This window comes from Cetorhinus maximus, chromosome 4, assembly GCF_964194155.1.
Source record: "Cetorhinus maximus chromosome 4, sCetMax3.hap1.1, whole genome shotgun sequence".
In the NCBI taxonomy this organism is placed as follows: domain Eukaryota; kingdom Metazoa; phylum Chordata; class Chondrichthyes; order Lamniformes; family Cetorhinidae; genus Cetorhinus; species Cetorhinus maximus.
The window spans coordinates 72,598,400-72,621,549 of NC_135882.1; the positions used below are offsets into that span (position 1 = coordinate 72,598,400).

General features: G+C 44.2%; 1 protein-coding gene across 4 annotated transcripts in view; it reads left to right on the top strand.

Annotated features, from left to right (window-relative positions):
• stau2 (staufen double-stranded RNA binding protein 2) overlaps positions 1 to 23,150 on the top strand; it is a 500,403-nt gene that overhangs the window by 55,988 nt on the left and 421,265 nt on the right. For all 4 annotated transcript variants that reach the window (XM_078540321.1, XM_078540322.1, XM_078540323.1 and 1 more), the window contains exon 3: positions 9,613 to 9,743. In XM_078540321.1, coding sequence (XP_078396447.1) covers positions 9,613 to 9,743 — 131 coding nt within the window. The remainder of the gene's footprint in view (positions 1 to 9,612; positions 9,744 to 23,150) is intronic.

Here is a 23,150-nt window from a genome sequence, read left to right on the forward strand (position 1 = left end):
TTAATTAAGCTCATTGAAAGTAGCTCAGGGTCATGATTGTGGTGGGGAGCCAGCATGGAGGCCAGTAGTGCAAAATTGCCACCTTCCCACCTCCGATCTCGGCCCCAACCCATCTGAAAATGTGGCCCAGTATATGTGTTGGACTTGAATGCTTTGTTTATATTATAGAGTAGATTTTCCTGTGTACAATATCTAGAAAATTGGGCACTATTCCACTGCTTTTATTTTGTCCCCAGCAATGTTGTGGGCGTTTCGCTTGCCTAGGATTTTATTGTTCCGCAACAGATGTTGTAATTGGCACCTCGTTTATATACCATTTCAATGATGTACCAGTTGGCAGCCTTTTCCCCTGTACTTCCACCAGTCGTAGGTCAGACGCTGCTTAGATTCCAATAAGTGTGTGTATAACTGCAGTATTTTTGCACTCTACAACCTAAGAAAGTCATGCATGTCCTGCGTCATTCGGTGTGTCACCTAGAGGAGGAGGAGGATGACTGTATGACATAAGGGAAGCTATTCAGGGCATCAAGTATGTCTGGCAACATCACGAGGGAGGCCCTGTATCTGCAATTACTTGACAACAGGAATACATTGCAAGATTTATTTGCCCCAGTGAACATTTCTATAGTTGTCAAGAGGAACAGTGCATCTGGTGACAAAATTTCTTGGGAAGTAGTGTATGAGATCACAGTCCTCTCAGGACAGTCGTGAAGTCTCATTGCCGTGCTGGTACCACTTTTCCCGTCACTGTTAAAGTCACGGACCACATCTTGGAAATTCTTTTGTGATGGTATTTGTCTGTTGTATAAATAAGGAATAGTGGGATCTGATTTGTAGCAGCAAATTCGAGAGAATTGGAAAAGACCTCAACAAAAAATTGATGGAAAACAAAAACACAATTACCTGGAAAAACTCAGCAGGTCTGGCAGCATTGGCGGAGAAGAAAAGAGTTGACGTTTCGAGTCCTCATGACCCTTCAACAGAACTGAGTAATATTAGGAGAGGGGTGAAATATAAGCTGGTTTAAGGTGGGGGGTGGGAGGAGAGAAGTTGGTGGGGGGGGGGTGATTGTAGGGACAAGCAAGCAGTGATAGGAGCAGATAATCAAAAGATGTCACAGACAAAGGAACAAAGAGGTGTTGAAGGTGGTGATATTATCTAAGAGAATGTGCTAATTAAGAATGGATGGCAGGACACTTAAGGTACAGCTCTAGTGGGGGTGGGATGGAAAGACTAACAGGGCATTAAAGGTATAGATTTAAAAATAATGGAAATAGGTGGGAAAAGAAAAATCTATATAAATTATTGGAAAAAGCAAAAGGGAGGGGGAAGAAACGGAAAGGGGGTGGGGATGGAGGAGGGAGTTCAAGATCTAAAGTTGTTGAATTCAATATTCAATCCGGAAGGCTGTAAAGTGCCTAGTCGGAAGATGAGGTGCTGTTCCTCCAGTTTGCGTTGGGCTTCACTGGAACAATGCAGCAAGCCAAGGACAGACATGTGGGCAAGAGAGCAGGGTGGAGTGTTAAAATGGCAAGCGACAGGGAGGTTTGGGTCTTTCTTGCGGACAGACCGCAGGTGTTCCGCAAAACGGTCGCCCAGTTTACGTTTGGTCTCTCCAATGTAGAGGAGACCGCATTGGGAGCAACGAATGCAGTAGACTAAGTTAGGGGAAATGCAAGTGAAATGCTGCTTCACTTGAAAGGAGTGTTTGGGCCCTTGGACGGTGAGGAGAGAGGAAATGAAGGGGCAGGTGTTGCATCTTTTGCGTGGGCAGGGGGAGGTGCCATAGGTGGGGGTTGAGGAGTAGGGGGTGATGGAGGAGTGGACCAGGGTGTCCCGGAGGGAACGATCCCTACGGAATGCCGCCGGTGGGGGTGAAGGAAAGATGTGTTTGGTGGTGGCATCATGCTGGAGTTGGCAGAAATGGCGGAGGATGTTCCTTTGAATGCGGAGGCTGGTGGGGTGATAAGTGAGGGCAAGGGGGACCCTATCATGTTTCTGGGAGGGAGGAGAAGGCGTGAGGGCGGATGCGCGGGAGATGGGCCGGACACGGTTGAGGGCCCTTTAGATCTTGAACTCCCTCCTCCATCCTCACCCCCATTTCCGTTTCTTCCCCCTCCCTTTTGCTTTTTCCAATAATTTATATAGATTTTTCTTTTCCCACCTATTTCCATTATTTTTAAATCTATACCTTTAATGCCCTGTTAGTCTTTCCACCCCACCCCCACTAGAGCTGTACCTTAAGTGTCCTGCCATCCATTCTTAATTAGCACATTCGTTTAGATAATATCACCACCTTCAACACCTCTTTGTTCCTTTGTCCGTGACATCTTTTGATTATCTGCTCCTATCACTGCTTGCTTGTCCCTACAACCACACCCCCCACCAATTTCTCTCCTCCCACCCCCCACCTTAAACCAGCTTATATTTCACCCCTCTCCTAATATTACTCAGTTCTGTTGAAGGGTCACGAGGACTCGAAACGTCAATTCTTTTCTTCTCCGCCGATGCTGCCAGACCTGCTGAGTTTTTCCAGGTAATTCTGTTTTTGTTTTGGATTTCCAGCATCCGCAGTTTTTTCTTTTTAAAAAATTGATGGAGGTGTGGGGATGGTTTCATGGGAAATTATGTTCCTTAGATACTGGAACTGGCCAGATGGACTGCAAAATAGTAATTCCCAGTCAAGTACAATCCTATGTAACCTCTCATGCAGTGATGTTTATGCATAGATTATGTGGCTTGACACCTCTCTCGTAGCCTTGGAGATAAACAAACAATCCTGACAATATTGATAGGAAACGCTGGAAATGCTCAGTAGGTCAGGCAGCAACTGTGGAGAGAGAAACAGTTAATATTTCAGGCTTGTGACCATTTGTTAGTCCTGGAAAGTGCTACAATGTAACAGGTTCTAAGCAAATACAGAGGTAGTGGGGAGGGGAGGAAAGAGCAAAGAAGAAGGTCTGTGATAGGGTGGACGGCAGGAGTGATTAAATGACAAAAGGATTTGTGGTGCAAGGCAAAACGGGGTGATAATGAGACAAGCAAAGAAACAAAAGGTGGGTCTAGAGGAAATGTAACTTCAATAACTCATAGATACCAATGCCCCTCCAGATGTGACATCTTAAATGGCGTTGGAATAGCTATGCAATCCTGTGCAATCCAGGAGTTTTAATTGTCTCATTACTCAACAAGTCCAATACATTTGGAGTGGTGATCAACAAAGCAAATTGAATGCTGACTGTACAGTCTGTATAGCAGAGTATAGGTGAGAGGAGGTTATGTTCAAACTGTATATTGCTCTGGTCAGACCACATCTTATGTACTGTGTCCATTTCTAGTTACCATGATTTAAGGTCTGGACACAGTTCACAGAAATGGCACAAAGTTAATCCCTTGTGTCAGAGGATTGAACAATAAGAAAAGACTGGAGAAACTTATTTTTTTAAGTTTTGAAAGGACATGACTGAAAGATGATTAGTATTTTATATACCTCTGTATAAAAAGTAGATAGAAAAGAGAAATCTTGAACATTACTTCAAATAAATTGTGACAGTATGATGAAGGCTCATCAAATCAAATCTAGTAAATAGCAAATTTAGTACTGATGTCTGAAATTTCTTCACATAATGCATTGAATGGGCTTCTGAGCAGCGTAGTGAAGGCAAGAAACCTAGAATCATTTAATAGCTGGATACAGTAATAGTTCGATTTGGAGGGGAAACAACCTGTATTGTTTTTCTGGATAGATGAACTAAGTTGGGACAACCTTACATTCTTATCAAGGGGTATGGGGATTGGATGGGAACGTGCACCTGAGGTCGAGGATGAGCCATGACCTTATTAAATGTCAGCAGGCTAGAGAGGCCACATGACCTACTCCTGTTCTTATTTCTTAGGTTCTTATGTAACGACCATCCTTATTTGTATCTATCATCTAAAGATTTTTGAAAAATCAGTTTGTTGTCAATAATGAGACTGCTTCTCTGTCTCATCGGGTGAAGGCTAGAAGGCCCCTAAAAGTTATGTAATGGATTCAATGCATGTGTCTGATTTAGGGAAGGAAACAAATCAGCCAAGGTTCCCACTTCTGATTATTGCTAAGTGATACCAGCTTGAAAATATTTGGATGTCGAGTGAGAACAAAATCAGGACCTGGTGTGAAACTCTGCATTGACTCACACGTGAAGAGCAAGCGCATGGCTTTTGTGACTGGAACTCCACCCCAACAAGAGACAATGCTTTTAGGCAAGGAGGGTAGGAAATAGAAAAGAGAAGTGGGGTTAAAAACAGAAAGTGCTGGAAAAATTCAGCAGGTCTGGCATCATCTGTGGAGAGAGAAACAGAGTTAATATTTTGAGTCCAATATGATTCTTCCTTCTTCGGAACTGGGCTTATGTTCGACAGACCTGCTCAGTTTTTCCAGCACTTACTGTTTTTATTTCAGATTTCTGGCATTTGGAGTATTTTGCTTCTGTTAAAGAAAAGTAGGGGTTGTTTTATAACTCAAGTGTTGCATGTCACTTGTTTAATTATAGCTAATGCAGAGCCAAACTTTCCATATTAAAATGTGAGTTTTGAAAAGAAATTAGGTGGTCTTCTGACTTTGAACATTCCTTGTTCCAGTCCTACTCAGGCCCCCTTCCACAACTCTTTCTCCGGAACATCGATGACTGCTTTGGTGCCGCTTCATGCTCTCGTCTGGATCTGGAAAAATTTATTAATTTTGCTTCCAATTTCCACCCCTTCATCTTTTTCACGTGGTTCATCACTGACATTTCCCTTCCCTTCCTTGACCTCTCAGTCTCAATTTCTGGTGATAGACTGTCCATCAATATTCATTTCAAGCCTACCGACTCCCACAGCTAGCTCAACTACAGCTGCTCACACCCCGCTTCCTGTAAGGACTCCATCCCATTCTCTCAGTTCCTTTGCCTCCGTCGCATCTGTTCTGATGATGCCACTTTCCAAAACAGTTCCTCTGTCATGTCTTCCTTCTTCCTTAACCGAGGTTTTCCACCCATGGTGGTTGACAGGGCTCTCAACCGTGTCTGCCCATCTCCCGCGCATCCACCCTCACACCTTCCTCTCCCTCCCAGAGCCATGATAGGGTGCCCCTTCCTCTCACTTATCACCCCACCAGCCTCCGCGTTCAAAGGATCATCCTCTGTCATTTTCGCCAACTCCAGCATGATGCCACCACCAAACACATCTTCCCTTCACCCCCCCGGCGGCTTTCTGCAGGGATCGTTCCCTCCGGGACACCCTGGTCCACTCCTCCATCACTCCCTACACCTCAACCCCCTCCCACGGCACCTTCCCATGCAACCGCAGAAGGTGCAACACTTGTCCCTTTACTTCCCCCCTCCTCACCATCCAAGGGCCCAAACACTCTTTTCAAGTGAAGTTGTGCTTCACTTGCACTTCCCTCAATTTAGTCTACTGCATTCACTGCTCCCAATGCGGTCTCCTCTACATTGGAGAGACCAAACGCAGACTGGGTGACCGCTTTGCGGAACACCTTTTGTCTGTCCGCAAGCATGACCCATCCCTCCCTGTCGCTTGCCATTTCAACACACCACCCTGCTCTCATGCCCACATGTCCGTCCTTGGCCTGCTGTAATGTTCCAGTGAAGATCAACGCAAACTGGAGGAACAGCACCTCATCTTTCGACTAGGCACTTTACAGCCTTCCGGACTTAATATTGAGTTCAACAATTTCAGATCATGAACTCTCTCCTCCATCCCCACCCCCTTTCTGATCACCCTTTTTCCAATAATTTATAATTTTTTTACAAATATATTTTTCTTTTCCCTCCTATTTTAAAATTTATTTCGATCTATTGTTTCATCTCCATCTTTTAGCCCATTTCGATCCCTTCCCCCCACCCCCACTAGGGCCATCTGCCACTTGCTCGTCCTGCTTTCTACCCTTAATGTCCCCATTAGCACATCCTTTAGATAATATCACCACCATCAACACCCCATTGTCCTTTTGTCTATGACATCTTTGGCAGTCTCTTCTTGGCCTCCACCTTTCACTGGCCCCCTATCGAGCGCTACCTGTCCCACCCACCCCCCTCTACCAGCTTATATTTCATCTCATTTCTGTGTGTCTTAGTTCTGATGAAGGGTCATACGGACTCGAAACGTCAACTGTATCCCTCTCTGCAGATGCTTTCAGTCCTGCTGAGTTTTTCCAGGCATTTTTGTATTTTTGTTTTTGTTCTAGATTTCCAGCATCCGCAGTATTTTGCTTTTATCACAGTATTTAAATTGCTGGTCCATTTAGGTTTCTGGTCATTGGAACTCCCAGGATGTTGATGGTGGGGCATTTGGTGATTATAATGCCGTTGAACATCAATCAGAGTTGGTTAGATTCTTTCTTGTTGAAGATAGTCATTGCCTGGCACTTAAGTGGCACATATGCCACATGCCACTTATCAAGCATGAATGTTGTCCAGATCTCGCTCCATACAGACATGGACTGCCTCAGTATCTGCGAATGGTAGTAAACACTGTGCAACCAGAAGTGAGCATTCCCACTTCTGACCTGATGATGAAAGGAAGGTCATTGATGAAGCAGTTGAAGATGTTTGGGCCAAGGGCACTACATTGAGGAACTCCTGCAGCAATCCTTGGGCTGAGATGATTGGGGTCCTAATTCCTATTGACTTTAATTTTGCTTGGGCTCCTTGATGCCATAGTTAATCAAATGCTGCCTTGATGTCAAGTGCAGTCGCTCTCACCTCACCTCTGGAATTCAGCTGTTTCGTTCATGTATGAATTAATGCTGTAATGAGGTCAGGAGCTGAGTGGCCATGGTGGAACCCAAACTGAGCACCAATGAACAATGCCACTTGATAGCATTTCAGACCACACCTTCCATCACTTTGCTGATGATTGAGAGTAGGTTGATGGGGTAGTAATTGGCCAGATTGGATTTGTCCTGCTTATTGTGGACAGGACATACCTGGGTAATTTTCTACATTACTGGTTAGATACCAGTGTTGTAGTGCACTGGAGCTGCTTGGTTAGGGGTGTTTTCAGCACTAAAGCCAGGATGTTGTCAGGGCCCAGAGCGTTTTCTGTATCCAGTGCTTTCAGCTGTTTCCTGATATCACTTCGAGTGTATTGAATTGTTTCAAGACTGGCATCCATGATACTGGGACCTCAGGAGGAGGACAAGTCAGATCATCCACTTGGCAGATGGTTGCAAATGTTTCATCCATGTTTTTTACACTGACGTGCTGCACTCTCCCAACATTGAGGATGGGGTGTTTGTGGGACCTCCTCCTCCGGTCAGTTGTTTAATTACCCACCACCATTCACAACTGTATTAATGTTGCAATCCTGTCACAATGAAGTGCATGTTTTCTAGTTGTAAGTGAGAGCAGCTGTTACTAATTGGGGAAAAGTTAGGGCATTATTCTTAAGCATAAATAGGAACTGGTTTCCACCTGTGTGAGGGAAGGAAAAGGGAGTTTGTGTCTGTGTTCTCTGGGTTTTGTGAATAAACTTACGTTAAGGAAAGACTGATTCCAAATTTCTCCTTTACTCAGAGAATGAGCAGCAAATTATAGCAAACCGGATGTGGCAGGACTGCAGAATTTTGATCGTATCTGTTGGCTGTGGAATTGTTTAGCTCTGTCTTTAACATGCTGCTTCAACTGTTCAGCATTCATGTAGTCCTGTGTTGTAGCTTCACCAGATTGGCACCTAATTTTTTGATATACCTGGTGCTGCTCCTGGATGCCCTCCTGGCATCTGAAACATGGTTGATTTCCCTGGCTTGATAGTGATGGTAGAGTGAGGTATGTGCCAGCCCATGAAGTTATAAATTGTGGTAGAGTATAATTCTGCTGCTGCTGATGGTCTACAGTGCCTCATGGATGCCTGTTTTGAACATCTGGATCTGTTCTGAATCAATCCCATTTAGCATGATAGTTGTACCACATACCATTGTGAAGATGGGACTTCCTCTCCTCAAGGACTGTGCGACTATCACTCCTACCGATACCGACATTGGCAGATGCCTCTGTGACAGGTAGATTGGTGGCGACAAGATCAGATATATATTTTCCCTCTTGTTGGTTCTCTCACCACCTGCTGCAGGCCCATTCTGGCAGATATGTCCTTCAGGATTCGGCCAGCTCAGTCAGTAGTGGTACGGCCAAGTCAGCCTTGGTGATGGGCATTGAAGACCAGAGTACATTCTGTACCCTTGCTAACCTTAGTACTTCTTCCAAATGGTGTTCAATCAGTTGATTCATCAGTTGAGGGGGGGCGGTAGTTGGTAATCAGCAGGAGTTTTCCTTATCCGTGTATGATCTGATGCCATGAAATTTCATAGGGTCCAAAGCCAATGTTGAGGACTCCCAGGGCCACTCCCTCCTAACTGTATAGCACTGTGCTACCACCTCTGGTAGGTCTATCCTGCCTGGAGACAAGCCGTAGCCGGGTATGGTGATGGAAGGATCTGGGTCATTGGCTGTAAAGTATGATTCAGTGAGTATGACTATGTCAGACTGCTTAGTCTGTCAGATAGCTCTACCAATTTTGGCACAAGTCCCCAGATGCTAGTGTGGAGGACTTTGCAGGTTCGACTGGATTGGATGTGCCTCTGTCATTTTGGGTGCCTAGATCGATGCCAGGTGGTCTGTCCAATTTTGTTCTTATTCGGCTTACCTGTAGTGGAACTGAGTAACTTGACAGGCTATTTCAGAGGGTAGTTAAGAGTCAACCACATTGGTGTGGTTCTGAAGTCACACGTGGGCCAAAATGGGCAAGGATGGCAAATTTCTTTCCCTGAAGGACATCAGTGAACCAGATGGATCTTTACGGCAACCTGGTAGTTTCTTGATCAGCATTATTGAGATTAGCTTTTATTTTCATTCCAGATTTGTTAGTTAATTGAATTTAAATTTCCGCAGCTGCCATCGTGAGATTTGAATTCATTTCTCTTGAGCGTTAGTCCAGGTGTCTGGATTACTAGGCCAATATGGCTACCGCCCCCCCAAACAAGATTATACCATGTCATTTCATTTAAAACCTGCATGTGAAACCATCCATTTTGAAGGGAAAAAATAGTTTTGTTAATTTTGTTCTCATAATTTATTTTCATAGCCTGGATTTTGATTTATAGTTTAGGGCTGAGAATCTGAGAATTCGTTGTTTTTATTAATTTTTCATAGTTATATAGATGGTTCTATTGATTATAGTTATTTTAAATAATTTAACTGGCATATGAAGTTTTTCATATTTGTTCTTGGGATGTGGGCAACAATGCCAAACAAATATTTATTGCCTATCCTGAGGGCATTAGGACCTCAACCATATAATGCAGAACTGGAGGCCAGACCCAGTAGGTGCAGCAACATCTCATCCTTGAAGTTGATTAGTGAACAGGTTTCTAAACAACCCAGCAGCTTTTATAGTCATTTTATGGACCAGAACTGGACACTGTGTTCTAGATAGGGCCTAACCAAGGTCTTGTACAGGCATTAAGTCAAAGTAATTGAAGTGCGAGTCATTTTTTGTTGCAAAGTGGATATTTATTTTCTTCAAAGCTGGGCATTGTTAAATGGTATATTTTATTAAATGTGTTGGTTGCAGTTTCTTTCCAGGATAACATGGCAAACCCCAAAGAGAAAACCCCAATGTGCCTGGTGAATGAGTTAGCCCGTTTCAACAGAATCCAGCCCCAATACAAGCTTCTGAATGAAAGAGGGCCTGCCCATGCCAAGGTAATAGTTGAGTAGCATTTTTTAAAAGGTTGTTATTATAATTTTGTGGCATTACTGCTCTTTATATTGATTTAGAAAGTATTGCTGAAAAGAGAGACATCTTGTCGAAGCTTTTTCTCTCTCACTCATCAAGATAAACGCAAGAATGTCAAATTTCAAACAATCACAACAATTTATACTACAAGAGAAAGGGGTGTTGATTGAAAGGCAAGTCAACTCTGATTGGCTGAGGTGTTGCCATGGAGAAAGCAGTGGGGAACTATAGGCTCCCCAAGCTCCTGGGTAGTTCAAAAACTGTCCAAGGCTTGAACATACTCCTTTTGTTTTCAGAGAACGTGTCCCTACGTATGAATGTATGTCGCTTCTAGCAAGCATAAATAAGCCATGTTATGAGCTCGACTGATTGTCTTAAAGAGGTTGTCAGTGTAGCTATTAATGTACTCAGGATAGTTCGGCAAGTGCTGCCCAATCGTGGAATCACATGTAATAGTAGATGTTTTATTTTGGGTTTTGCAAGGACGGGCTTGTTGAGTATGGCCTGTGCTCTTCCTCTTGTGAAAAACCGAAGGAACATGTTTGATTCAATCAACCAACCATTGGGACGACCGGCCTACGTACCTGGCATCGCACTGGCACTGAAATTCATACATGACACTGCTCAATTTTGTGGTAGGCAGAATGCCTTTTTAGACTGAATGCAGCATCCTTTTAGTGGAAAATGCCGCTCTCGTAGCCACTGCATAGTAGTAGTGTGAAATGGCTTGTTTAACCTGTTGTTCACATTTTTGAGATACTTTGCCTTTCCAGGGTAATTTGAGGTAGGCCGGGCACTTTTCAGGTCCGAAACTGCGCAGTCTGTCCGAAAAGACGTCTGATGCTGCCGTCAGTCCAAAAAGACATTCTGCAATGTTGTGTATGAATTTCAGGGCTGGTGCGATGCCAGGTACGTAATTAAGTGAGGGATGGAGCACGCTAAGGTGTGTGAAGAAATCCTTACATGTGGCTGCAGATTCAAAGATTGTGGGCATATCATGTATCAGAAATATGCTCAGGGTAGGAGGTTTGGGCTTATTCCATCAAAAATGCGTTTCTCATGGAAACTGACAAAAATGTTAGCAAGTGCTGGACCTGGAGACAATCCTATGACTATACCATCTATTTGGCCATACATGTTATTATTAAAACTGAACTTGACTGCACGGGTTGCTAAGTTCATAAGTTCCAAGAATACGGATTCAGAAAATGGCCAAAAATTGGTTGACCAAATCAAACAACATGTTCCTTCAGTTGTTCATAATGGGCAGAATATAGACTTTACTCAACCAGCCCATGCTTGCGAAACCCAAAACAAAACATCTATATTAGATGTGATACTGTGATTGGACACCACTTGCTGAACAATCTGGAATGCGCTAACAGCTACACTAACAACCGATTTAAGATAATCGGTCAAGCTCTTAATGTGGATCATTTACGCTTGCTAGTGTAGGAGTGTGAGAGTCCCTTGTGGAGCCTCACTTAGGCTTGGAGCCATACTCTGGACGTAACAGGAATGAGTGACTCAATACCAAATAATATGTGAAAACAACAATTTTTATTAAACAATTATTAGTGATTTAAAAAAGGAAAGAAAGATAGCTTTATTAAAAGGAAAGTAAGAAAAAAAACACTTCATATAATATATGTAAAAGAAAGGAAGAAAGATAACTTTATTGTAGCACAAATGGTAACCCCAAATTGGTCTGTTCAAGACAGTTTCCCCAAAATGGTAAAACAACCCCAAATTAGTCTGTTTGAGGCAGTTCCCTAAAATGCTACAACATCCCTTGGTTCATACATTACCAAGTCTCTGAATAACCCTGCATGGGGGTGGACTTTCTGGTCAATCACTCTGTCGATGTCCCTTCCTCCATAGTCTTCAGTGGATGACTAGTTGACTCTGGGTGCAGCCCCAAATGCTGGATGCTTATGCCCCTTTAAGTCCAATTTCTGGCTCCATTCCAGCCTTCCATCCAGACTTACTCAAAACTAAAGTCTGACAACCATGAGTCCTTATCAAATTCTTCTCAGAAGCACTGCAAGATTACTCATTGTGCTGATTTATAGTTCAAGGATCATCGAATGCAGTAAGGGTTGATTCCTGTTAAACAATAGAAAACAACTATTTTAGCAAATCTAGCAAGAAAAGGAAAAACATTAGTTTAGACAAAACAACAGCTGCGAAATCAAGGTCTACAAAGTAACTTTTAAAATTCAGTACAGGCTTAATACAAGTTCTCTGAAAATCAAGGGAAAACAAAAATAAAATGTAAAAAATATAAAATGGCAAAAATTAGTGATTGCAGGCCTCAGGCCTACACTAGAACTGACATACATTGATATGTGAGGACCTGTTCTCTGCAAAGAATATGTCTTGTTTGAATTACCTGGGAACTTGGGGAGCCTATAGTACCCCACTGCTTTCTCCATGACAACATTTTGGCCAATCAGAGTCCACTAGCCAACCAATCGGCACCCTTTCCTCTTGTTGTATAAAAATAAATTGTGTTTGTTTGAAATTTGGCATTCTTGCGCTTGTCATGATGATTGCAAGGTGAAAAGCTTCTGCAACATTTCACTCTTTTCAGTAGTATTCAAGTTCTGTACTACCAAGCGACAATTTAGAATGTAATATTCAAGCAGTCCAGGGTTTCCCTTTTTATAAGCCTGTTATGATGATCTTGGTTTCATTGTTTAATAACTGAATATTGAAGATGAAATAATCTTGACTTTTTGTAAAATAAATAAGGGCATTAATGTAAAGTATGCTTATATCTGTGTGATCTGATTTGTCTCAAATTAAACTTGGAACTCACCAAGCCTCCTTAGGCAGCATCTTCCAAACCCACGGCCACTATCATCTAAAAGGACAAGGGCAGTTCCTCCCAAGCCACTCACCATCCAGACTTGGGAATTTATCATCGTTCCTTCACTGTTGTTGGGTCAAAATCCTGGAACTAACTCCCTAACAGCACTGTGTGTGTACCTACACCATATGGACTGCAGCGGTTCAAGAAGGCAGCTCACCACCAACTTCTCAAGTGCAATTAGAGATGGGCAATAAATGCTGGCCTAGCCAGCGAAGCCCACATCCCATGAATGAAAAAAAAAAGCACTATTCTTTGTGAATAGATGCTTGACTTTGTCATGGGAGTATAGATATTTGGATGGTTATTGTGTTTTCCTAGCATTTCCATTTTTTTCCCTCCTAAGTTCAATTAAGTGTGCATCAATTAGTAAAATATATTAAATTAATTCTCCACTTCTCCCCTGAAAAGAAAACATCATTTAAGTTATGACAGCCTGCCCAGTTGTATATAATTTCTGCTGATTCAAATTGTACTGATTTTAACCACATTTATTGAATAATTTGTTCTCAACAGTCTCTCAAGTTCCTTTAATATGACCCTGTCTTTGTCACTGTATGTAGCTTCAAATCATTAAACATTGTCTTTGAGTATTAAAAATACAAGCAAAATACTACAGATGCTGGAAATCTGAAATAAAACAGAAAATGCTGGAAATACTCAGCAGGTCTGGCAGCATCTGGAGAGAGAAACAGAATCAATAGACAGAATCATCCCAGAATTGCACTGTGCGGTAGTGGGCATGTAAAACAATGTTTTGCCTGCTGGCCATAATGGCAGGTTTTCGCGCCATATCGTCCCCTTCCCGCCTCATTATTTATGCAGTCACGAGATATATACCGTGTCACTGGTGGGCTTCCTCCAATTTGCCTGCATGCCGTTTCCTCACGCCAGGTGCTATATTTGAACTGAAGCTGCAATGCATAGCTTTCGGTGCTTGCAGCCCAGGACTGCTGCACGGAAGACATGGTCCCGAAAGGCAAGAAGACTGCATCCGACCATTTTTCTGTCGTGTCCCTGGAACGCCTTTTGGATGCTGTGGAGGGCTGCCGTGATGCCCTCTACCCTCACTCTGGCCGCAGAAGGCCCATCAGTGTCATCATTCCGGCTTGGGAGGTGGTGGCAACGGTGGTTAGTGCCAACACTGCACAGAAGAGGTTCGCCATCCAGTGCAGAAAGAGGATAAATGATCTCATCCATGCCACCAGGGTAAGGAAACCATCTCATCACTCTAAACTTGCATACTCACAAGCCCATCACACATTCACTGACATCTCACTCACTGACAGCTCAAGGGACATCACCACTCACTTTCTCACACACACCCTCACATCTCCACCTGGCCTCATCTCCTCTGGAGTTTGCCACCTCAGCTTGAGACCTCTTGCACAGTTCAACATGTGTTCCCACACAAACCCTGGGATTCCCCCCTTCCCCAGTATTGTCCTAGACCTGCAGCCTCTTCCCTTGCCTGAGGTCACTTCTACCCCTTCACCAAGCAAGCTCTAGCCCTGCAGCCACTGAAAAGCCACCCCTGTGTTATGGCTGGCCTGGTAAGTAGATACCTGCCCGTGAGCAACTCTAAAAGTGACATGCTGCTGCCTGCGAAGCCTAGTGATGATGACCACGAGTGCTGCCTGAAGCAATGCAGGCAAACAAACCTCAAAGTCCCAGGTGCAGTGCAGCTCCCTAGGTGCATGTCGCTTATGTTCAGTTGTGAAACACGTCGGCATGATTGTACCTGGATTATTCAGCGTTGGGGGATGATTCTGGTAGGCAGGCAGGCGAGATGATGAGATGCAAATGTATTGAAATTATGTTCCTGGTGGGAAAGGCAGCCCATCATTGACGGCTGGGGCAGACAATCGTAAACTGGTTTCATGATGGCGTAGAATCGATTTCTGGCCTTCTCGCCATATTATCTGCTCATGCCCGTCATAGTGCCCGATTCTGTTTGGGGGGGGGGGGGGGCGGGGGGGCAAATGGCGGCCACGGGGGCAGGAACGTAGATGGGACAGGACGAGAGTGGGCCCAATTTAAATCAGCCACGGCAATCATTACTATGGCTGCTATTTCACTGAATCGGTTGCTGTGGTACGATTACCAATAGAGAGGCAGAGAGCTAAAACCTGGGCCAGGTCTGCCTCTCACTTTGTGGATACTGACTTGGAGATCCTTCTTGAGGCAATGAGGGAGAGGAGGCAGGTCCTCTTCCCAGAAGGTGACAGGAGAAGGCCACTCTCCCAGACAAAACAGGCCTGGATTGAGGTGACAGACACAATGAGCAGATAGAGTGTGGTCTGCTGGAAATGGGTCTAGTCTCAGATGGCAAGGTGGATGCAATGCCAGACCTTCAGGACAGGCCTCTGGGTATCCAACCTCCAGCAGACAGTCCAGCTGAGGAGCCTGAATGTGGGAGGAATGTGAAGCCTGGGCACTTACTGAACCCTCAGTAAGGCTCATAGCCATAGTGCTGTTGAGGACATGCCAACACCGATGCATGATGCTTCTTATGAAAATAAGCTCTGGCCAGTAGTGCCTGAACTCTCTTTTTTGTCCTTGCAGGAGAAGCAGGCTCACAATGCACGGAAAAGCATCCAGATGGGAGGAGGGTTTCGCTTATTATACATCATCACCAACATGGATGAGAAATCCATGGAGATAGTGAGGGTCGCTGACCACGAGCAAGTTCACAAAGATGAGATGAGCATTCCTGGTAGAGAGTGAATTGAAACTGGAAAGTGCAGATTAAGGAGCCTGACAGGATGGTGAAGACTCAGATGCACTGGGAAGCCTTAGCACTGTTCTCCAAGGCTAGTTCTCAGGACTTTTTCTTGCACCTCCTGCAGGTGCTGACATCGAGACAATAAGACCGATTCCTGCACCACCAGCAAGCCAAGTGCTGCCAGAACAGAGCTAAGACCAAACACCATCCATGGATTGTGAGCCTGCTTCTCCTGCAAGGACATACCTTACCTATCCTCCATCAGTGCAGGTTCACTTACCTCGGTGGACCCTTATACATGCATATGTAGGGTGGCACTGGATACTAAGCACACCACCAGTGAGCAGGAGGAGGTGAGAGAGGCAGAGGCAGTTGTGGGCAGTCCTCTTCAGAGGATGAAGATCAGACACAGCTCTGCTCTCCTGCGGCGAAGAGCATTGGGAAACCAGGGGATTGGGAAGCCTACAAAGACCAACAGAAGACAACTGAAAAAGAAATAAGGAGGGAGAAGATTAAATATGAGGGTAAACTAGCCGGTAATATAAAAGAAGATTGCAAAAGTTTTTTTAGGTGTATATATATACAGGGTAAGAGAGAAGTGGACATTGGGCCGCTGGAATATCACGCTGGAGAAGTAGTAGTGGGGAACAAAGAAATGGCGGAGGAACTGAATAGGTACTTTGCGTCAGGCTTCACAGTGGAAGACACGAGTGACATCCCCAAAGTTCAAGAGAGTCGGGGGGCAGAGGTGAGTATGGTGGCCATTACCAAGGAGAAGGTGCTAGGAAAACTGAAAGGTCTGAAGGTGGATAAATCACCTGGACCAGATGGATTACACCCCAGAGCTCTGAAGGAGATAGCTGAAGAGATAGTGGAGGCATTAGTGGTGATCTTTCAGGAATCACTGGAGTCAGGGAGGATCCCAGAGGACTGGAAAATCGCTAATGTAACCCCCCTATTTAAGAAGGGAGTGAGGCAAAAGACGGGAAATTACAGGCCGATTAGCCTGACCTCGGTCGTTGGTAAGATTTTAGAGTCCATTATTAAGGATGAGATTTCAGAATACTTGGAAGTACATGGTAAAATAGGGCAAAGTCAGCATGGTTTTATCAAGGGGAAGTCATGCCTGACAAATCTGTTAGAATTCTTTGAGGAGGTAATGAGTAGGTTAGACAAAGGAGAGCCAATGGATGTTATCTACTTGGACTTCCAGAAGGCCATTTGACAAGGTGCCGCACAGGAGGCTGCTCAGTAAGATAAGAGCCCATGGTGTTAGAGGCAATGTACTAGTATGGATAGAAGATTGGCTGTCGGGCAGGAGGCAGAGAGTGGGGATAAGGGGGTCTTTCTCAGATGGCGGCCGGTGACTAGTGGAGTTCCGCAGGGGTCAGTGTTGGGACCACAACTTTTCACTTTATACATTAATGATCTAGATGAAGGAACTGAGGGCATCCTGGCTAAGTTTGCAGATGATACAAAGATAGGTGGAGGGACAGGTAGTATTGAGGAGGCGGGGAGGCTGCAGAAGGATTTGGGCAGGTTAGGAGAATGGGCAAAGAAGTGGCAGATGGAATACAACTTGGGGAAGTGTGAGGTCATGCACTTTGGTAGGAAGAATAGAGGCATGGACTATTTTCTAAATGGGGAGAGAATTCAGAAATCTGGAGTGCAAAGGGACTTGGGAGTCCTAGTCCAGGATTCTCTTAAGGTTAACTTGCAGGTTGAGTCAGTAGTTAGGAAGGCAAATGCAATGTTGGCATTTATTTCGAGAGGACTAGAATATAAAAGCAGGGATGTGCTGCTGAGGCTTTATAAGGCTCTGGTCAGACCACATCTAGAATATTGTGAGCAATTTTGGGCCCCATATCTCAGGAAGGATGTGCTGGCCCTGGAGAGAGTCCAGAGGAGGTTCACGAGAATGATCCCAGGAATGAAAGGCTTAACGTATGAGGAACGTTTGAGGACTCTGGGTCTATACTCGATGGAGTTTAGAAGGATGAGGGGGGATCTGATTGAAACTTACAGAATACTGAAAGGCCTGGAAAGAGTGGACGTTGGGAAGATGTTTCCATTAGTAGGAGAGACTAGGACCCGAGGGCACAGCCTCAGAGTAAAGGGACGACCTTTTAGAACAGAGATGAGGAGAAACTTCTTTAGCCAGAGAGTGGTGAATCTGTGGAATTCATTGCCACAGAAGGCTGTGGAGGCCAGGTCATTGAGTGTATTTAAGACCGAGATAGATAGGTTCTTGATTGGTATGGGGATCAAAGGTTACGGGGAGAAGGCAGGAGAATGGGCTTGAGAAACTTTTCAGCCATGATTGAATGGCGGAGCAGACTCGATGGGCCGATTGGCCTAATTTCTGCTCCTATGTCTTATGGTCTTATGCTCAGCTGGGCACAGATGCAGAGCGTCAGGAGTCATAGGAATGGGGGCTCTATTTAGACAAGCAGCAACAAATGTGCTCCTACATGTCAGAGTTCCCTGAGGTAGTGTGGGATCATGGGCTGAGAAAGGAGGAGTCCGTTCATCTCATGGTTTTGAGCACATGAGTTCCCCCAATCAGAGAAACCAACCTCATGGAGAGCCATATGAGTCCATGCAGGAACTGCACACTGATGTTCATAGAATTCATGCCACTATGTAGCCTTGACCAGTCAGTAGTGGTGATGGCGCAAAGGTGTTTGGAGGGGTTGGCAGTTGCACCTCGACTAGTTACCCTCTCCAACCATCTGGAGCACCAGCTAAAGGCTGAGACAGACACTGAGGAGGATGAGGGTACCACTCCTCACAGAGCACCATCATTGTCGTTGGCCTCCTTGGTCCCTCTGGCTAAGAGATCATCCGTGCAGGAGGATCCAGTGATGGAGGCTGCCCCTGCAATGATGTTGGTGTAGCAGCCTCTGGATGTGCCCCCGCTGATGCGTCTATAATGAGGATGATTGTCAAATGCATCTCTGTCATACGCAGAGAGAAAAGAATAGGCCACCTCCACTTCATCCGAGGCCTCAATGGGTGCACTATGTAGAAGAGGCCGAGAGTGGAGGCCTTGGCATCAGACAGAGCACTGGGTGGGTCACTTTGATTCCTTTCAAATGTAACCTTTAAGGGGAACAAGGGCCCATGAACAGTGACAGTAAAAGCTCTGAGCATCCTTCATTGGCCATAAGAGTTGATCTGTTCCAGGCCGTGTCTTCAATGGAACTGTTCTCATAGGCAGCTCAAGGCTATTTCCATACTGTGCCGTTCCTCCTGGATCAAAGGGGCTCAGCTGAAACGAGCTTGAATTAGATGATCCCTGCCAGTAATGGCATCCTGACAACTTCCTTAAGCCCCACGCTGGGCCCAGCAACCTCCCTGCGGACCTGGGGCAGCTCTGTGTTCTGCATCTCCCTCCTCCTCCCCTTCCCCTGATGGCCCTTCAGGGCTTCACTGTCCTCAAAATCCACACCTCTCTGGAGGGCCATGTTACGTGCAGCAGATCACTACAATGTACACAGTACTCCACACGTGGTCTCACCAATGCCCTATATAAGTGAAGCATAACCTCTCTACCTTTGTATTTAATTCCCCTCGCTATAAATGATAACATTATATTAGCTTTCCTAATTACTTGCTGTATCTGCATACTAACCTTTTGTGAATCATGCACTAGGACACCTAGATCCCTCTGCATTTCAGGAGTGTACTGCAGGGCATCACCCAATCTATGCAGGCACTGGAACCACATCTAGAGAAGGCTGATGGCCTTCTCAATGGTTGTCCTAGTGAACAGATGTTTTGGTTGTATTACCTCTGTGTCTCTGTGCCACATGCTTGTGAAGGGATGAGTGTCCACCTCTTCAAGGAATATCCCTTGTCCCCTAGAATCCAACCACACAGTTTTGGGGGTGGAATGAATTGCTGCGGCAGCCTACACTGAGGGAGGATGAAGGAGTCATGTCAGCTGCCAGGAAAGTGAGTGCACACGTGCAGGAAACTCTTGTGATTGCGACCAGCTGAATATTGAGGGAACATATGAATTAGGAGCAGGAGTAGGCCACTCAGCCCCTTGAACCTGCTCCACCATGAAATAAGAACATGGCTGATCTGATTGTAACCACAACTTCACTTTCCCACCTACCCCGATAATCTTTCACCCCCTTGTTTATCAAGAATCTATATACCTCTGCCTTAAAAATATTCAAAGACTCGGTTTCCACTGCATTTTGAGGAAGAGAGTTCAAAGATTCACGACCCTGTATGAGAATAAATTTCTCTTCATCTCTGTCTTAAATGAGCATCCTCTTATTTTTAAACAGTTCTAGATTCTCCCACATGAGGAAACATCCTCTTCACATCCCCCTTGTCAGGATCTTATATGTTTCAATCATGTCACCTATTACTTTCTAAGCTCCAGCCGATACAAGCCTAACCTGTCTAACCTTTCCTCATAAGACAACCCACCCATTCCAGGTGTTAGTCTAGTAATCCTTCTCTGAACTGCTTTCAGTGCATTTACATCCTTCCTTAAATCAGGAGACCAATACTGTACATAGTACTCCAGATGTGGTCTCACCAATGCCCTGTATAACTGAAGCATAACCCTACTTTTGTATTCACTTCCCCTCGCAATAAATGATAACATTCTATTAGCTTTCCTAATTACTTGCTGTACCTGCATGCTAACCTTTTGCAACTCATGCACTAGGATTCCTAGATCCCTCTGCATCTCAGAGCTTTGCAATCTCTCGCCATTTACATAATATACTTATTTTTTATTCTTCTTGCCAAAATGGACAATTTCACAGTTTCCCACGTTATTTTGCCAAATCTTTGCCCACTCACTTAACCTATCTTTTTCCCTTTGTGGCTTCCTTATGTTCTCTTAATATCTTACTTTCCTACCTATCTTTGTGTCATCAGCAAATTTAGCAACCATACCTTCAGTCCCTTCATCCAAGTCATTATATGAATTGTAAAAAGTTGAGGCCCCAGCACCGATCCCTATGGCACACCACTCATTACATCTTGTGAACCAGAAAAAAGACCCTTTTATGCCAACTCTGTTTCTAGTTAGCCAGCCAGATTTCTATCCATGCCAATTTGTTACCCCTACACCATGAGCTGTTATTTTTTGCAATAACCTTTGACGTGACACCCTATCAAATGGGCCTCTGGAAATCTAAGTACAGTACATCCACCGGTTCCCCTTTATTTACAGCATATGCTCCTTCTTCAAAGAACTGCAATAAATTGGTTAAACATTATTTCCCTTTAACAAAGCCACGTTGACACTGCCTGATTACCTTGAATTTTTCCAAGTGCCCTGCTATAATGTCTATAATAATAGCTTCTAGCATTTACCCTATGACAGATGTTAAGCTAAATAGCCTGTAGTTTCCTGCTTACTGTCTCCCTTTTTGAATAAAGGAGTTATATTCGCTATTTTCCAATCTAATGGAATGCTCCCTGAATCTAGGGAATTTTGGAAAATTAAAACCAAAGCATCAACTATCTCCCCAGCCACTTTTAAAACCTTAGGATGAAGTTCATCAGGACCTGGGGATTTGTCAGCTCGCAGCTCCAACAATTTGCTCAGTACCACTTCCCTGGTGGTTGTAATTTTGTTGAGTTCCTCCCTCCCTTCTATTTTCTAATTTACAGCTATTTTTGGGGCGTTTCTTGTATAATCTATAGTGAAGACCAATGCAAAATACCTGTTCAATTCATCTGCCAACACCTTATTTTCCATTATTAATTCCCCAGACTAATTTTCTATAGGACCAATGTCACTTCGTTAACTCTTTTCTTTTTTAAATAGCTATAGAAAATCTTACTATCTATCTTTATATTTCTAGCTAACTTTCTCTCATATTCTAATTTTTCTTTCCTTATCAATCTTTTAGTCATTCTTTGCTGTTTTTTATATTCTGTCCAATCTTCTGACGTGCCACCCATCTTTGCGCAATTAGTTTGATCTTGTATTTAACTTTGTTAGTCAACCACAGATGATGGGTCCTCACCTTGAAATTTTTCTTCCTCGTTGGAATGTATCTATTCTGTGTATTCTGAAATATCCCCTTGAATGTCTGCCACTGCGTCTCTATGGACCTATCCCTTAACCTGATTTGGGAGTGATAGCCTATTAGATCTCACTGAGTGCTCAGTTGGTGACTTGATGGTCACGTGGGTGCAATCGATATGCTCTGCTGGGGGAATCCAGCAATGAAGGCGAAACCCACTGTCATCTGTGCCCCGTTTGTCTGGCAGCTCTCTAAGGTGGAACTTGCTCCCAAGTGAGGGAGTGGAAGTCCTGTCTCCAGCCAATTATTGCTCTGTAGAGCATTAAATGGCTATGAGCTGCCAACATCAGCAGGGATGTATTCCACGTCGACTTTTTTGATGATGGGGCAGTCTCGTCATCGGAAGAATCCTGCTCTGCGTCTCACCCAGCTCACCACGATTTTACACAAACGCTAAACCTGATCCAACTCACCATCCTTTCACACAGGCAATGTACCACTTCCATGTCCCTACCTCCTTTCAGTGACACTGTGCTCCATCCAATTTCATATGGACACTGTACCCCTTCCTGACTGGTGTGTCATTTATATTTGCTGAAGTTTAATGACTGGAGCCTCACTGGTGGGGTTATATTTACTGTAAACCATGGCTTAATGATGGATCATGAATGGTGTGTGGCAGATTTGCTTTAGTTTAGAAACATGAAAACTTTACAGCACAGGAGGCATTTAGCCCATCATGGCTGGAAAAAAGTTATCTAGCCTAATTGTACTTTTCAGCTCTTGGTCTGTAGCCTTGTATGTTGTTGCACTTCCAAGTGCATATCCAAGCATTTTTTTATGTGATAAGGGTTTCTGCCTCGACCACCCTTTCAGGCAGTGAGCTCCAAACCTCCACCATCCTCCGAGTGAAAATCTTCTCCTGAACACTTCTAATTTCTCTATCAATTACTTTAAATCAATGCCCCCTTGTTATTCTCTGCTAGCAGAAGTAAGTCATTTCTATCCATTCTATCTAGAACCCCCAGTATTTTATACAATCCAATTAAAACTCCCCTCTGCCTTCTCTGTCACAAAGAAAAGAACCTGAGCCTTTCCAATCTTTTCACATAGCTAAAATTCTACTGTCCTGACAGCATCCATGAATCCCTCTGTACCCAGTTTAGTGCGATTACATCCCTCCTGTAATGCAGTGACCAGAACTGTAGCCAGTACTCTAGCTGCATCCTAACTAATGTTTTATATGGTTCTAGCATAACTTACGTATACTTATATTCCAGGCAGTGGGCAGTCAAAGAAAATATCCCATATGCCTTCTTGACCATTTTTTCTACCTGTCCAGCTACCCTCAGGAATCTGTGGACATGCACTCTGTTCCTGTACATTTCTTGGAGTCCTATAGTTTATTGTGCATTCCCTTGTCTTGCTTATCCTCTCCAAATGTATTACCTCAAATGTCTCCAGATTGAATTCCATTTGTCACTTTTCTGCCCACTTGACCGATCCATTTATATCTTCCTGATTTCTTCTTCACTATCAACCACATGGCCAACTTTCGTATTATTGGCAACCTTCTTAATCATTTAGTGACTAGATCCTCGCTGGTGTGGTTTGTATTTAGTGTAAACTATAGTTTAGTGATTGGATCCTGAATGGTGTGCGCAATACCTGCTGTAGTTAGTCACTGAATTCTCATTGCTGCGGTTAATATTTACTGTAGTTGACTGACCAATGACTACCCCCTTCCCCTCTGTACTCCACCCTTGCCTTC